The sequence below is a fragment of the Nansenia antarctica genome, assembly GCF_963989245.1.
Source record: "Nansenia antarctica genome assembly, chromosome: 9".
Lineage (NCBI taxonomy): Eukaryota > Metazoa > Chordata > Actinopteri > Argentiniformes > Microstomatidae > Nansenia > Nansenia antarctica.
Window position 1 is genome coordinate 40,526,169 of NC_137679.1, and position 15,000 is coordinate 40,541,168.

Below are 15,000 nucleotides of genomic sequence, written 5' to 3' on the forward strand. Positions count from 1 at the left end.
AACACTGGCCTCCACAGTGGTGCTGCTAGCAACAGGTGCATCAACGACGTTTGTCCCTGACCCAGTGCTAATCGCATCTCTACCCGTGTTAGTCTCAGAAGCTACATTGGGTAAAAGAAAAGATGACAAGTTTCGCTGAATTTTGTTCCTTTTTATAGGAAAGTTCCCGTTTTTGCGCACCGCTGAGGTATTTTCGCTTGCTAATTTTCGTGTGACGTCAAAGTCATGTTGCTATTGGATACGGCTAACTATGTATATCTTTTAAATATAGGCCTATATATTAAAATTAAGGTTGACACAATGAAGGGCCACTTATTTTTTAATACAGTATATATAAAAAAAAGTTTATCCAATGTTAGGGGGCCCCCTAGTGGCTGGGGCCCCCCCGCGGTGCGTCGCTTGCGGGCCCGTCCGCTACGCCACTGGTATAAGTACTGTAATCATCTGTATTGTGTCATGTGAGTGAATGACAGGGGGGTATTCCATCAACGTCGCTAAAGGAAAATCTAGACTTATTTTGATAAATCTCTTGACTTATCAAAAATAATCCTACATTTTCCTTTAGCGATGTTGATGGAACACCTCTCAGGATTCTCACCTGCTGTACACGCCCTCTTTGTAGTGGATGAAGTCAGCAGTGACCTGGTAGCCAAAGCTGACGGGGTTGAGTCTGGCCACCGCGTCCACCATGCCCTTCTCATCGTACTGCAGGCACACAACATCTCAGTCCCTTCTCATCATACAGACACACATCAGTCCCTTCTCATCATACACACACACATGTCCCTTCTCATCATACACACACACATCTCAGTCCCTTCTCATCATACAGACACACAACATCTCAGTGAGTGAATGTTGTGTGGGACTGATGCAAAGGTTGAACAACTGTTTAGAACTGTGGTGGCCTAGTGGATAGTCAGTTGGACTGGTGATCAGAAGGTCATGTTCAAATCCCACCTGGGAACACCACCACTAGTGTGCCATAGAGTAAAGCACTCAGCCCTAAGTCATCCTAGGGAGACTGGCCCTGTAATAGCTAATTGTGCGTCTGCTTAATGGTTAAGATGTAAAATGGTATGCTCTGGGAGCTTAGTGGTGAAGATACACTAATGCGTATGCCTCATAATTTCAAGGTTCCTGGTTTGATTCTGACCTTCAACATATGTTGCATGTCATCCCTTCTCTCTCTCACCCTTCCTTCCTGTCGGTCTCTACTGTCTAACCCAATAAAGCAGAAATGCCCTTAAAAAACCCCATGTTTTAAAAATAATTGTATGCTCACACTTGTTATGTTGGCGACTTCTTTCACGAAAGCTGCTGCCAACTCAGGCTTGAAATTGCAAGTGCCATCCTTTAAAAAAAGATAATCAAAACAAGTATTTAGTGAGAAATTCAACGATTAAAGTAATCTGAAATTATTATCATGGAATATATCACATAAATCCTGTCAAGTACATACGTGACCGGTGTAGGGGTAGTCGTCCTCAGTCATGAGTCCGTTGCTGTATTTGATGTACTCAAACGCCTGGCTTGGGAGGCCGCTGAAACAAAGACCTTAAATCACATTTTCTGGCTAGACACTTGAAACAGACGTCAACAATAGCCTCGCAATCCGACTTGCCCAGACCGAGCCTGTGTAACCAACGATATGTTTTTGTATGTTTCGATGTTAACCAGCTACTAAGGAGCACCCTATCTTAACCCTAAGATATTTTCTGCCTGCCGCAATAAGACTGTACAACTCCGACTAGCTCGATTGGGGTGGTCAGAGTCAGGCTGGGGGATGTTAAATCATACTGGACTGTTCTTACTGTAGATGTTTCAGATGTCTATTTTATTCTATCGTCACTTTTATTTTGTTGTTTGGTTGTTTGTGATGTGAGCTGCTGTAAACTCGTTAATTTCCCCTCAGGGATCAATAAAGTATCTCTACGCTATCGACAAGCTATTCAACAGCGTGGGTAGGTGGGGGGTATTCAACTCGGTTACACAGTGTTTCACAGGGAGAGAAACTGAATAGCTTGAATTTGATAATGTCATGATTTGAAGGTGTCACCAACCCCATGCATCCATGGTTGTTGAAGTCCTGGGCACAGTCTATCAGTTGTTGTTCCGACTGAAATGCAGAAGAAAACAGTAACGATTACAAAACCACATACTCAACTACTGTATATGTATTATGTATGTGTATTTCATTGCATAATAACCTAGGACAATAGTACGGGAGGACAAGGGCAAAACCTTGTAGGACAAAGAGATTCAGAGAGTCCAGAAGTGTACTTCTCACCAGAAGTGGGAGCTTCCCGGTAGCGATAGCCGTCACAGACTCCAGGCAGCCCGTAGTCGAGAAGGTCCAACAGCTTCCACAGTGACCCTAAGGGTCACAACAAAACATCTGTCAAACACCGCTCCTGTTTCCCTGGACAGGTCTAAATAGTATAGTATATACATATATAATATAGTATAGTTAGAAACATTGCCTTTCTTTGTGAACATACACACATATAGAAATCCTCATGTGGTATAGTACAGGGCTCGACATTAAGGCTTGTCCGGGACAAGTACATTTTATGTTTACTCCTTCAGTTGTCCGATCGGAAAAGTAATAAATGTATTAACGAGCTGTGCCGCACCTCATTCTCGCTGCCTATGTGGCGCGGCGTAGCTTATCAGACATTCTAATGCTATTGCGTGCACGTGACCGTTATTGTCAATGTATGCTGCCTTGTCAATGTCTACTGCCTTGTCAATGTCTGCTGCCTTGTCAATGTAGCTGCCTTGTCAATGTATGCTGCCATGTCAATGTCAATGTATGCTGCCTTGTCAATGTCTGCTGCCTTGTCAATGTATGCTGCCTTGTCAATGTGGCTGCCTTGTCAATGTAGCTGCCTTGTCAATGTATGCTGCCTTGTCAATGTATGGTGCCTTGTCAATGTAGCTGCCTTGTCAATGTATGCTGCCTTGTCAATGTATGCTGCCTTGTCAATGTATGCTGCCTTGTCAATGTCTGCTGCCTTGTCAATGTCTGCTGCCTTGTCAATGTAGCTGCCTTGTCAATGTATGCTGCCTTGTCAATGTATGCTGCCTTGTCAATGTATGCTGCCTTGTCAATGTATGCTGCCATGTCAATGTATGCTGCCATGTCAATGTATGCTGCCTTGTCAATGTATGCTGCCTTGTCAATGTATGCTGCCTTGTCAATGTATGCTGCCTTGTCAATGTATGCTGCCATGTCAATGTATGCTGCCTTGTCAATGTATGCTGCCTTGTCAATGTATGCTGCCTTGTCAATGTATGCTGCCTTGTCAATGTCTGCTGCCTTGTCAATGTATGCTGCCTTGTCAATGTATGCTGCCTTGTCAATGTATGCTGCCTTGTCAATGTATGCTGCCTTGTCAATGTCTGCTGCCTTGTCAATGTATGCTGCCATGTCAATGTATGCTGCCTTGTCAATGTATGCTGCCTTGTCAATGTCTGCTGCCTTGTCAATGTATGCTGCCATGTCAATGTATGCTGCCTTGTCAATGTATGCTGCCTTGTCAATGTATGCTGCCTTGTCAATGTAGCTGCCTTGTCAATGTATGCTGCCTTGTCAATGTATGCTGCCTTGTCAATGTATGCTGCCTTGTCAATGTCTGCTGCCTTGTCAATGTCTGCTGCCTTGTCAATGTAGCTGCCTTGTCAATGTATGCTGCCTTGTCAATGTATGCTGCCTTGTCAATGTATGCTGCCTTGTCAATGTATGCTGCCATGTCAATGTATGCTGCCATGTCAATGTATGCTGCCTTGTCAATGTATGCTGCCTTGTCAATGTATGCTGCCTTGTCAATGTATGCTGCCTTGTCAATGTATGCTGCCATGTCAATGTATGCTGCCTTGTCAATGTATGCTGCCTTGTCAATGTATGCTGCCTTGTCAATGTATGCTGCCTTGTCAATGTCTGCTGCCTTGTCAATGTATGCTGCCTTGTCAATGTATGCTGCCTTGTCAATGTATGCTGCCTTGTCAATGTATGCTGCCTTGTCAATGTCTGCTGCCTTGTCAATGTATGCTGCCATGTCAATGTATGCTGCCTTGTCAATGTATGCTGCCTTGTCAATGTCTGCTGCCTTGTCAATGTATGCTGCCATGTCAATGTATGCTGCCTTGTCAATGTATGCTGCCTTGTCAATGTATGCTGCCATGTCAATGTCTGCTGCCTTGTCAATGTAGCTGCCTTGTCAATGTAGCTGCCTTGTCAATGTAGCTGCCTTGTCAATGTATGCTGCCTTGTCAATGTAGCTGCCTTGTCAATGTAGCTGCCTTGTCAATGTAGCTGCCTTGTCAATGTAGCTGCCTTGTCAATGTATGCTGCCTTGTCAATGTAGCTGCCTTGTCAATGTAGCTGCCTTGTCAATGTCTGCTGCCTTGTCAAACAATCTATGTCCGCTGTGTAAAGGAGCACGGGGTATGTTGTCACACGCTGTCTAACATTTACAATACATAACAATGGTATAAATGTCATATCAAATTAAAGAAGGAAGTCTTGGGCACATATTTTGCATTGATTATATCTTCATATCTTATTTCAGTACAGAGCAGTACAGACCGTTAAATAGACAGTGTGCATTTGTGACAATTTGCCCCATCAGCAGGTAAATTGTTACACTACGTTGGGCATGTTGTCACATTATATTATCAACAAATAAGAACAAAACTAATGAATATTGATTATAATTTCAAATTCCAAAACCAAATTCAACTTCATTAAATAACTCAAAATTAAAACAATCATGCCTAGAGAATCTGCCATAATGCCTTTGAATCAAAACATGAATGCTGGCATGACCCCTTTACCGTATTTTCCGGACTATAAGTCGCGGTTTTTTTCATACTTTGGCTGGTCCTGCGACTTATAGTCAGGTGCGACTTATATATCAATAATTCATAATCTCTGACTGACATGAACTGACATAAGGTAATCTCTGACTGACATGAACCAAGGAGTAAATCCGCTAGCGCCTCATACACGATAGAATAGCCATTATACTTGACAATGTGGACATTAAACACGACAATGTGGACATTAAACATGATGTTATGGACCTTATACACAATGTTATGGACGTTAGAAACGATATTAAAGTCATTTATTCCTTCCAGAGGCTGTTTAACGTTGCAATGTTGTACCCGCGAGTAGCATTTTGCTACTTCCGGTAGCGCTTCATACGCGATAGAATAGCCATTATACTCGACAATGTGGACATTAAACACGACAATGTGGACATTAAACATGATGTTATGGACCTTATACACAATGTTATGGACGTTAGAAACGATATTAAAGTCATTTATTCCTTCCAGAGGCTGTTTAACGTTGCAATGTTGTACCCGCGAGTAGCATTTTGCTACTTCCGGTAGCGCTTCATACGCGATAGAATAGCCATTATACTCGACAATGTGGACATTAAACACGACAATTTGGACATTAAACATGATGTTATGGACCGTATACACAATGTTATGGACGTTAGAAACGATATTAAAGTCATTTATTCCTTCCAGAGGCTGTTTAACGTTGCAATGTTGTACCCGCGAGTAGCATTTTGCTACTTCCGGTAGCGCTTCATACGCGATAGAATAGCCATTATACTCGACAATGTGGACATTAAACACGACAATGTGGACATTAAACATGATGTTATGGACCTTATACACAATGTTATGGACGTTAGAAACGATATTAAAGTCATTTATTACCTTTTAGAGGCTGTTCAAAGTTTCATTTTTCCTCCGCGAAGCCATGTTGTTAACCCCGCGCTAGCTAGCGGACTTTACACTCGATAATACAAGTATTCCTTAACCTTTCAGAAGAAGTTTCAACGTGAATTATGTCCTTCCTGGGCTTACAAATCCTCTCATGTCTCTTCACAGTGCCAGACTAGAGTCAAGCTCAACAGGGTCTTCTTTCCCCGCTGATTCCGCCAAGCCCGTTCCCTTGAACCATGCGACTTATAGTCCAGTGCGACTTATATGTGGTTTTTTCCTCTTCATGGCCCATTTTTGGCCTGCTGCGACTTATACTCGGGTGCGACTTATAGTCCGGAAAATACGGTACTTTAAACGTTGACATCGAACGTTCTCTGGCGCGCACGTAGATCCACAGTAATTGTTGGAAATGGAATGGAGTGTATTACTGGCTTGTAGTGTGTTAGTAGACACTAGACAGACGCATTGTCATATTTGGACAAGTAACTTGAGCTCTCTGACAAGTAAAAGCATAAGTTCACTTGTACCTGAGAAAGCTTAATGTCAAGCCCTGTATAGTACAAGTAACTGTGGACATAAAATAAATAAATCTTGCTCTATTGATCAATGGAGATCATTATTGAATTATGGATTTTTGCCTAACCTTGCCTAAGCATATTATTCTTTTTTATTTCTTTTTTAATGAAAACTGTGCTAAAAGGGAATTCTATAAATGTTTTAAAAAAGAAACGTATCAGCAGATATATTAGATTAGATTCAACTTTATTGTCATTGCAGTTCGTTGAGTACTGGGACAACGAAACAAAATAGTTTGGCATCTAACCAGATAGTCCAAATAGTGTCACATCGGTTATCTGTGAATTTTGCCCCCCCGTGAGCATTGGACCCCAAGAATCCACTATCGGTGGTCTCTAATTACCACACCGACACCTGGTGAAGCGATGTCACGTCACATACCTGATTCTTTACTGGAGACACAAAGTTCCCCTTCTCTCTCCAGTCCACAGACTCTGGGTACGGCCCGCTGCTGCTGAGGTGGCTCCCTCTAGTGGCCGAGCAGTTCTGACGGCGATAAATACAGTACATTTTCACATTTACATTTTTGCCATTTAGCAGACACCTTATTCCAAAGCGACTTACAATCGATACATTTGATGAAGCAAGTGAATCTTCAATTCACCAGTTCCAGCAGGAAGAGTAATCTAGCTCAGGCCAGGAGCCATTAGCAGTCGTCGTTTTTTTATTTTTTTAAATAGACACTGGAGAGACAGTACAAGGGGGGCAGTAGAAGTCTTAGGAGGCATAGTATAGGGGAAAAGCAGGTGTCTCAGGAGACGCAGTGCTGGGGGATAGTAATGTCTCAGGAGGAGCAGTTAAGGTGTACAGTACAGTAACTACATAAAATGGTAAATGGACTGACTTATATAGAGGCTTCTTCCAAAGCGCTTTACAACGGCCTCTCATTCACCCACTGACACACACATTCACACACCAATGGCGGCAAGCTAGCTACCATGCAAGGTTCCGGCCCCGCTCATTGGGAGCAATTTGGGGTTGTGTCTTGCCCAAGGCAACACCTCCTCGACAGGCGGCCAGCCAGGGTTGGAACCGCCGATCTGATGACTTTGCGATCATCAGACGCCGGCTCTACCTCCTGCGCCTCAGCCGCCCCCCCTATATATCTACACATCATCTAATATCAGAGGACAGGACCCAAACCCTTTGAATGGGTCTCCCATATTGCAACAAATATGTTATGCCAGATTGCCCTGTATACAGTACCTGAGGCTCCGTTAAGAGGAAGGACTTCCTGAATTCGGCGAAGGTCATGTCAGAAAACTGGTTCAGTCCCACTATAGAGAGGAAAGTGGAAATAACTGTAAATTATAGGTCTTTAAATCATATAGTAATTCTTATATTATTTAGTTATTTTGTTTATCTTTGTTGGATTGGATTGTATGGTTTATTCCTGATTGCTAGTGTTTTATTGATCACTATTGTCCCATTATTATTTTTATGCTGTGTGGATATGTTAAAGCACTTTGAACTTCAACGTTTGCAGGAAAAGTGCTATACAAATAAAGGTTATTATATTATAGGTCATATGTGGACATAGCAAGATGTGACGACAGGAATTGGGCGTTATAAAGTGAACGTAGGCCCTGTACTTGAGTATGTGTGCTTCCCAGCATTGTGATGGTCGATTCTTCTCTTGTGGTCAGAGAAGATCTGCAGGCGGTGGTAATACTCCCCAAGGTCAGCATAGGCTCTGTTGTGCTACACACGAAAACATATAATTACGTGACAGTTTTAAGAAGACACACTCTGTGACAGTCCATGATTAGCTTTCAAAAGACAAACTGTTACATTTAAATTATATTATTAGGGCTGTTTAGATCAAACTAATTAATCAACTAATAATAATAATAATTTGAAAAATAATATGAAGTATATTGCATTTATTTTTCACATACCTGTGACATCCATTGTTTGAATTGATATTCCTCTAAAAGAAGCAAACAGAAATAAATAATTACTAAAAGTTACTCAATCACAGACATCAACAACTTAAACTTCTGTGAACTGTGTTCTTGTGAGGAAGCACAAAAACACAACGCTTTTGAGCACTCACTAATGTAGCCTACGCATTGCGGTTTTACATGACACATGAAATGGTAAAGTGTTAATAAGATAAGCATTATTAGCTTAATGTCCTTTACGAAGTTAGACAAACAATAGCTGCATTCTTCTTCAGCCGACTTTGGCTGCGTTCGTCAATTCGCTCTGAGAGCGCCGGAGCGCACTGTGGGTTCAACGTCATAAAGGGACCAAGTCATTTGATTGGACAAGAGGCATTCCATGAGTGCTGATCAGATTCCAGAGCGGATTTACGAACGCACCCTTTGATGAATGCCCTGTATAATACAGGAGTCTCTACACATCGGTCCATGCACAGAGAAGAGTACCCACCACCACAACCAGGGTACAATGCATGAACAACTTGTGTTAAACGTGCTTACCTTCAGGTAAAAACAAAGGTGTTAACGTGATTAAATGAAAGAGAGAGAGAAGTAAAATCCCCGTAGCGGCACTGAGCGCCATACTTCCTCTGATGCCCCTGGCTGCAGCCAGTGTGTCACGTGACAGGGTGTCTGTTTACACACGTCCTTCATGCTGGGGCAGTCATGAAAGTATTGAAAATATAATATATTATAATATAATATAATATAATATATATTATATATAATATAATAAGAATAATAAGAATATAATACTATATAATATTCACGCTTTTCTATTAACAATGTAACGATTATCTCCCCATGCCGTTCGCTACAATAACATTATAATACATGAATAATAAAATGTGTAAATAGTATCAATAGGCTAATGCTTAATAATAATGATCAATAATAATCAATAATGCTTATTAAACACGTGTGTGTGTGTGTGTGTGTGTGTTTAATAAGCATTATTTATAATAATTATTATAATGATACACACACACACACACACACACACACACACACACACATATTAAACAACGAATGACATTAGTCAACTACACAGCTTATTCAAACATAGAGAAAAGCATGACACCCAAACAGCACACTAGACGGCGCTGTTCCCCCTGAGATAGAATAGATTTATTAACAAGAGGTAATCAGGAAAGAAAACAGTTTTATACAAAACTGGAAATACTTCTCAAGCTGTTGAAATAGGACTGAAAGATAATTCTCATACCACTGGGTATTGCTCACTGCAAACATTGTATGTGTCTGTGTATGATGTATAGATAGATCCAAGTGCAGGAGTGGGATTTTAATACAGTACACATACTGTTGGTCTATATAGTTTAGATTTAAAACACGTGGAAAGTGGTACATGCCTGCCACTTGAGCGTTAGGTGTTTTTCTATACAAAGCTTTGTAAAAAATACATAGAAATATTCAAAGAATAAGCACAATATTACTATAGTCCTGCTAAAACAATGATATAGACAGGATACAATATGTGTTACACTAATAGGTTGTCTTCAACAGTGTTATGTAATATCATACACAGAAAAAGGTATTATAGAGTTGAAGGTCTGTGGGGAGAGTAACAGTTTTGGAGGGATATGCTTTAAACACATTACACAAACGCATCAAACTGCCTGTACACAATACTGTACACAATGTCTCTGGTTCATTTGGCAAAGTGTAGAACAGAATCATTTCCCTACTTTCTGTGATTTAATAATCAAATGAACGCTAATTTGTTTATAATTAAGGCATAGATCGCAATGCACTGGGCAGGGGAAAAAAAACTAAACAATGTTGTTATTCTGAGTCTGAGAAACAGCTGGGCCTTAAACTTTTTAAAGTGGCTCGATTCACACCGGGTACATTTGCTACATACGTTGTAAAGTCATGTGGTCCAACTGGATAGAAGGGGCCTTGACTTTAATAAAGCTCTCGTTCAGAAACCCATTCTCTGCTGGTTTGAAAAGGAAATTCAGTTCAGCGTCTATCCACCTCTCTGGCACGTGTAACTAATTAAATAAAAATGGCTACATCAGATGTCTAAACTCAATAACGTTCATTCAGAGTTGCTCTCTCCTTGGTTTGAAGCATTAGTAACCTGGGATCTGATTATCATTCAGTCAGACTCTGCCTTTACATGTCGTGACGTTAGAATTATAAGGTTCTATCTCCATTTTTGTCAAAATTGAGTTTTTTTTTACATAATCTGATCCATTAGGTGTTTATTAATGCCTGTGTGGTGGTATTTTTAAAATGTAGACATTTTTTAGTTAGTAATTCATAAAATACAAAGGTTCCATCTCACAAAACATAATGGAGAATGTAAAAACTTAGACGCTCAATATCTCTGAACTGCCCTAAACGGAGATAGAACCTTATAATTCTAAGATCACAATGTGTGGGCCCGTGTGTGTCATTATTGATAACCATACACAGCCTAGACTCCTCAGAACTTTCAAAGGTGGAGTCATTAATTTACTTAAATATGATTTAATCTGTTGTCGATATACTGTATATATTCAGCTTTAAATCTGTGGTAGAAAATAACTTAATTGTCAGATTAATTAAGAGAAGAATACATTAAATAACATATAAAGAGTCCAAAGTCTGTAACTATATAAATAAAAAGCTTTCTAGACTTCTACTCAAACTCTAATAAACAATTTTACACAGGTCCTTTGGGAAACACATTGTACTTAGAGGGGCACGTTCTAACATAATAATAATCTAATACAAACATCTTATGTACATTATGAAGTCCCTGTACAGTCCATAGGCTTTGGAGAGTTCACGACAGCCCACTTCACGAGATGTTCTTGGGCTCGATTCTTAGTGACGCTTCGTACAAGCTTTCTTCATCCATGACCGCACTACTGTCCAGCAAGTACTGCGCCGCCTAAGGGGAGAGGGACAGAATCATCTCCGTCTGTTAGTCACTCTGTCACTGCTCTGTGTGCCAGATAGCATTTTTACATTTACATTTAGCAGACGCTGTTATCCAAAGTGACTTACAAAAGTGACTTACAAATCTGATTCTTGTTTCTGTTTCTCAGATCTTCATTTGATTGTGATTGATCACACTTGTCTAAAAAAACATTTTGTGTACATTTGATTTAATTCACAGAACCTGATTCTGATGACTATACCCCTGCAGAGAGTGTGTATATGGCACGTGTGCAAAGCACAACTCATAACTGTAATAGGAACATTACAAAATCACAAACTATAACTAATCACACAGTGATAACAGTATCAATGTATCTAATCTATAACAGTACTATAACAGTATCAGTGTATCTAATATATAACACTATCTATAACAGTACTATAACAGTATCAATATATCTAATCTATAACAGTATAAGAGTATCTATAACAGTATCAGTGTACATTACCTTCAGCTGATGGTCAATCTTGTAAGCTGTTTGTTGGAACTGCCTGATCTCCCTGATTATGTGAGATATCTGCAGACCAAAGACACACAACTCTCAAACACAACTCTGTGTACATTGGATTCAATCTTCCATCACCAAGACTAACTAGTACAGCACACGGCAAAAAGTAAATCCAAGTAAGATGAAACATCTTAAATCAAGGCAGTATATGATTGTTTCTTGTTTGACTGCACTAGTTTTAAGATATCTTTCACTTGTTTGAAGACAATCAAGTGAGGTTTTCCTGTTCTGTTGGCAGATAATTGTACTTATTTTAAGTAATATTCCCCCGTTTTATTGCTTTTTTTTCTTGTTTCTGAGAGCTGACTTTGTAGTGCGGCTATACATCTGGTCCATGTCTCTGTGGAGGACAGAGGAGGACTGTTATTACCATTCTCATCTTGGAGAAGTTGACGAGGGCGTCCTCTGTGTAGTTGGGCGTGCCCTCCTCGATGAAGGCCAGGTCAGTCAGGTACATGCCCAAGTACGGCACGCACGGAGGGTCACAGCTGTGGGACGGGTGGTAGAGACGGTCAGAGCACACACACACACACACTGTACATACATGGACACACACACACATACTGTACATACACGCACACACACACACACACACACACACATAGATGCATGCAGACACACACACACATGCATGCATGCATACACACACACACACGCACACACACTCACTTCTTCAACGCCTCTCTGAGGTTCTTGAACCTCCCCTCAGATGACACCAGCTTCTGCAGCTTGTCGATCACGGTCTTGGTCTGGAGGTAGAAGGGTAGGAAGGGTAGGCAAGGTTACCATGGTTACCATGGTGTCACAGGTAGGCTAGGTTACCATGGCATCAAGGTAGGCTAGGTTACCATGGCATCACAGGTAGGCTAGGTTACCATGGTGTTACAGGTAGGCAAGGTTACCATGGCATCACAGGTAGGCTAGGTTACCATGGTGTTACAGGTAGGCAAGGTTACCATGGCCTCACAGGTAGGCTACGTTACCATGGCATCACAGGTAGGCTAGGTTACCATGGTGTTACAGGTAGGCTAGGTTACCATGGTGTTACAGGTAGGCTAGGTTACCATGGCATCAAGGTAGGCTAGGTTACCATGGCATCACAGGTAGGCTAGGTTACCATGGCATCACAGGTAGGCTAGGTTACCATGGTGTTACAGGTAGGCAAGGTTACCATGGCATCACAGGTCAGTCCAAGCAGTGGCACAGCACAATAATCTCCGTACACTGTGTTATGCACTGTGTCAAACAGCAGCTGCTATGGGGGGTGGGGGGGGGGGGGGTCGTGTCATTCACCGGCCCACACGGACCCTCACAGATCGGCCGGTCCACCGGGACCAAGTCCTGGTGCTCCAGATGGCCGGCATCGCTACCGTATGAATCAGGTGACAGCACAGATGACCTACCTGTACCGCACTACAACATTTTAAAATATATAATTCTTTCTTTCTTCTTCTATCACGACGACTGCCAATGGCCCCTGGCCTGAGCTAGATTCCTCTTCCTGCTACGACTGGTGGATTGATGATTCACTTGCTTAGTCAAAATCGATCGATTGTAAGTCCCTTTGGAATAAGGTGTCTGCTAAATGCCGTAAATGTGAATGGGATCTGACCTATCAGAGGTGACCTACCTGTATGAATCTGACCCATCACAGGTGACCTACCTGTATGGATCTGACAGCACAGGTGACCTACCTGTATGAATCTGACCCATCACAGGTGACCTATCAGAGGTGACCTACCTGTTAGGTTTAGTGACCTACCTGTCTGAATCTGACCTACCAGAGGTATCACAGGTGACATACCTGTATGAATCTGACCTATCAGAGGTATCACAGGTGACCTACCTGTATGAATCTGACCTATCAGGGTTAGGGTTGGTGACCTACCTGCTTGGACACCTTGAGCCAGGTCTTCTTCAGGCGGAAGATGGAGCTGCGGTTGAGGGAGGAGGTGATCTCCAGCACGGCGTTGTAGTTGTGGAGGCAGCGGCAGATGTCAGCCACCGCCACCCACTTCTCCATCACCGCCACGCGCGCGTTCACGTCGTCCCACCGCAGGATCTCTGTGGCGATCAGGTTACTTATCTGTCACGGGGTGGGAGGGGTGGTTGTGGTATAAAAAAAGACAATTTCAGTTCCCTGTTAATAAGTAGCCTTGAGAACCGATGGTTCCAAGTGCCAAGCAGGGAGGCATCGGGTACCATTTTTATAGTCTTTGGTGGTATGACTCTCAGGGAGGACACTGTTAATAAATAACTTTAATTTCACCAATTACATTTGGTTTATGTTGCTTCCCTTTCCCCTTTACAAGCTTAGTTTATAGTTTAGTTTATTGGTTTATAGTTTCTTGGACAATCCCCGTTAATTAACTGTCCGGTAAACGGAGCAGCTTTAGCCTATATGGCTAATTTCCAGCTTGTTAATATGCACCCTAAAATACATTAGTTAAAAGAAAACCAAAAAATGACATCATATTTACAAGTAGAGCAAGCATTAGCAACATGAAGAAAGACATACAAACATGTCGCACACAATCGGGAGCAAGCACAAACAAGCAACAAGTACAGATGATGGCAGCAACATCAATGGGGTTTATGCAATAAAAACAACACAAAGGGAACAAGAGAAAAGAAAAAGGCCCCAGCACATCACCACATTGAAAGCTCATACAAAGACATACAAGCAGGCGGGCAGCAGAGATGGAGGGGCAGCGTAGATGATTATTTCACATATAAACACACTGTGGGTTTGCAACAAAGGAGTTTTTAGCGTCCGGGGGTTCCAATAGGAAGTGTTGTTATGGTAACCGTTGTTATGGCGGTGAGAGTAGAGAGTAGGCTACGTACGTCGTTGAAGTGTTTGGTGGTTGTCATGATGTAGGGAGTCCTCTCGTTCTTGTCGTTCTTCATCCAGTTTTGGCCGAAGAACTCCCTGAGGATGACGAGGATAGAAGACGCTAGAAGATTATTATTATTATTAAATTAGAAGATTCCATTTACATTATTTTATTTTGGGGCGTTTAGCAGACGCCTTTATCCAAAGTGACGTACAACAAATACATTTGTTTAAGCAAGTGGATCATCTATCCATCAGTCATTGTAAGAAGTTGAAGGAACCGAAATCTGCCTGTGAAACAATGATTGTGTGTGTGTGTGTGAGTCTATGTTGTGCGTGTATGCATGAGTGATGTGTGTGTGTGTGTGTGAGTGAGTGTGTCTGTTTGCGTGTCTGAGTGCATGTTGTGCGTGCGTGCGTCTGTGTGTGTGTG

At 41.7% G+C, this 15,000-nt stretch overlaps 2 protein-coding genes across 6 annotated transcripts in view; both read right to left on the bottom strand.

Moving 5' to 3' along the window:
* Positions 1-8,868, bottom strand: part of LOC308164915 (pro-cathepsin H-like) — a 13,026-nt gene extending 4,158 nt beyond the window's left edge. Inside the window, exons 1-10 of the mRNA XM_080538986.1 lie at positions 8,772-8,868; positions 8,226-8,257; positions 7,920-8,028; positions 7,534-7,604; positions 6,709-6,813; positions 2,291-2,377; positions 2,064-2,119; positions 1,463-1,544; positions 1,286-1,354; positions 599-705 (exon numbers count right to left, since the gene is read on the bottom strand). Coding sequence (XP_080395112.1) covers positions 599-705; positions 1,286-1,354; positions 1,463-1,544; positions 2,064-2,119; positions 2,291-2,377; positions 6,709-6,813; positions 7,534-7,604; positions 7,920-8,028; positions 8,226-8,257; positions 8,772-8,853 — 800 coding nt within the window. The 5' untranslated portion in view covers positions 8,854-8,868. The remainder of the gene's footprint in view (positions 1-598; positions 706-1,285; positions 1,355-1,462; positions 1,545-2,063; positions 2,120-2,290; positions 2,378-6,708; positions 6,814-7,533; positions 7,605-7,919; positions 8,029-8,225; positions 8,258-8,771) is intronic.
* A 2,211-nt stretch (positions 8,869-11,079) lies between these two features.
* LOC308165104 (ras-specific guanine nucleotide-releasing factor 1-like) overlaps positions 11,080-15,000 on the bottom strand; it is a gene marked incomplete at both ends in the record, with an annotated part of 32,004 nt that continues 28,083 nt past the window's right edge. For all 5 annotated transcript variants that reach the window (XM_080539206.1, XM_080539205.1, XM_080539203.1 and 2 more), the window contains 6 exons: positions 11,080-11,172; positions 11,672-11,740; positions 12,102-12,219; positions 12,401-12,480; positions 13,620-13,817; positions 14,579-14,663. In XM_080539206.1, coding sequence (XP_080395332.1) covers positions 11,080-11,172; positions 11,672-11,740; positions 12,102-12,219; positions 12,401-12,480; positions 13,620-13,817; positions 14,579-14,663 — 643 coding nt within the window. The remainder of the gene's footprint in view (positions 11,173-11,671; positions 11,741-12,101; positions 12,220-12,400; positions 12,481-13,619; positions 13,818-14,578; positions 14,664-15,000) is intronic.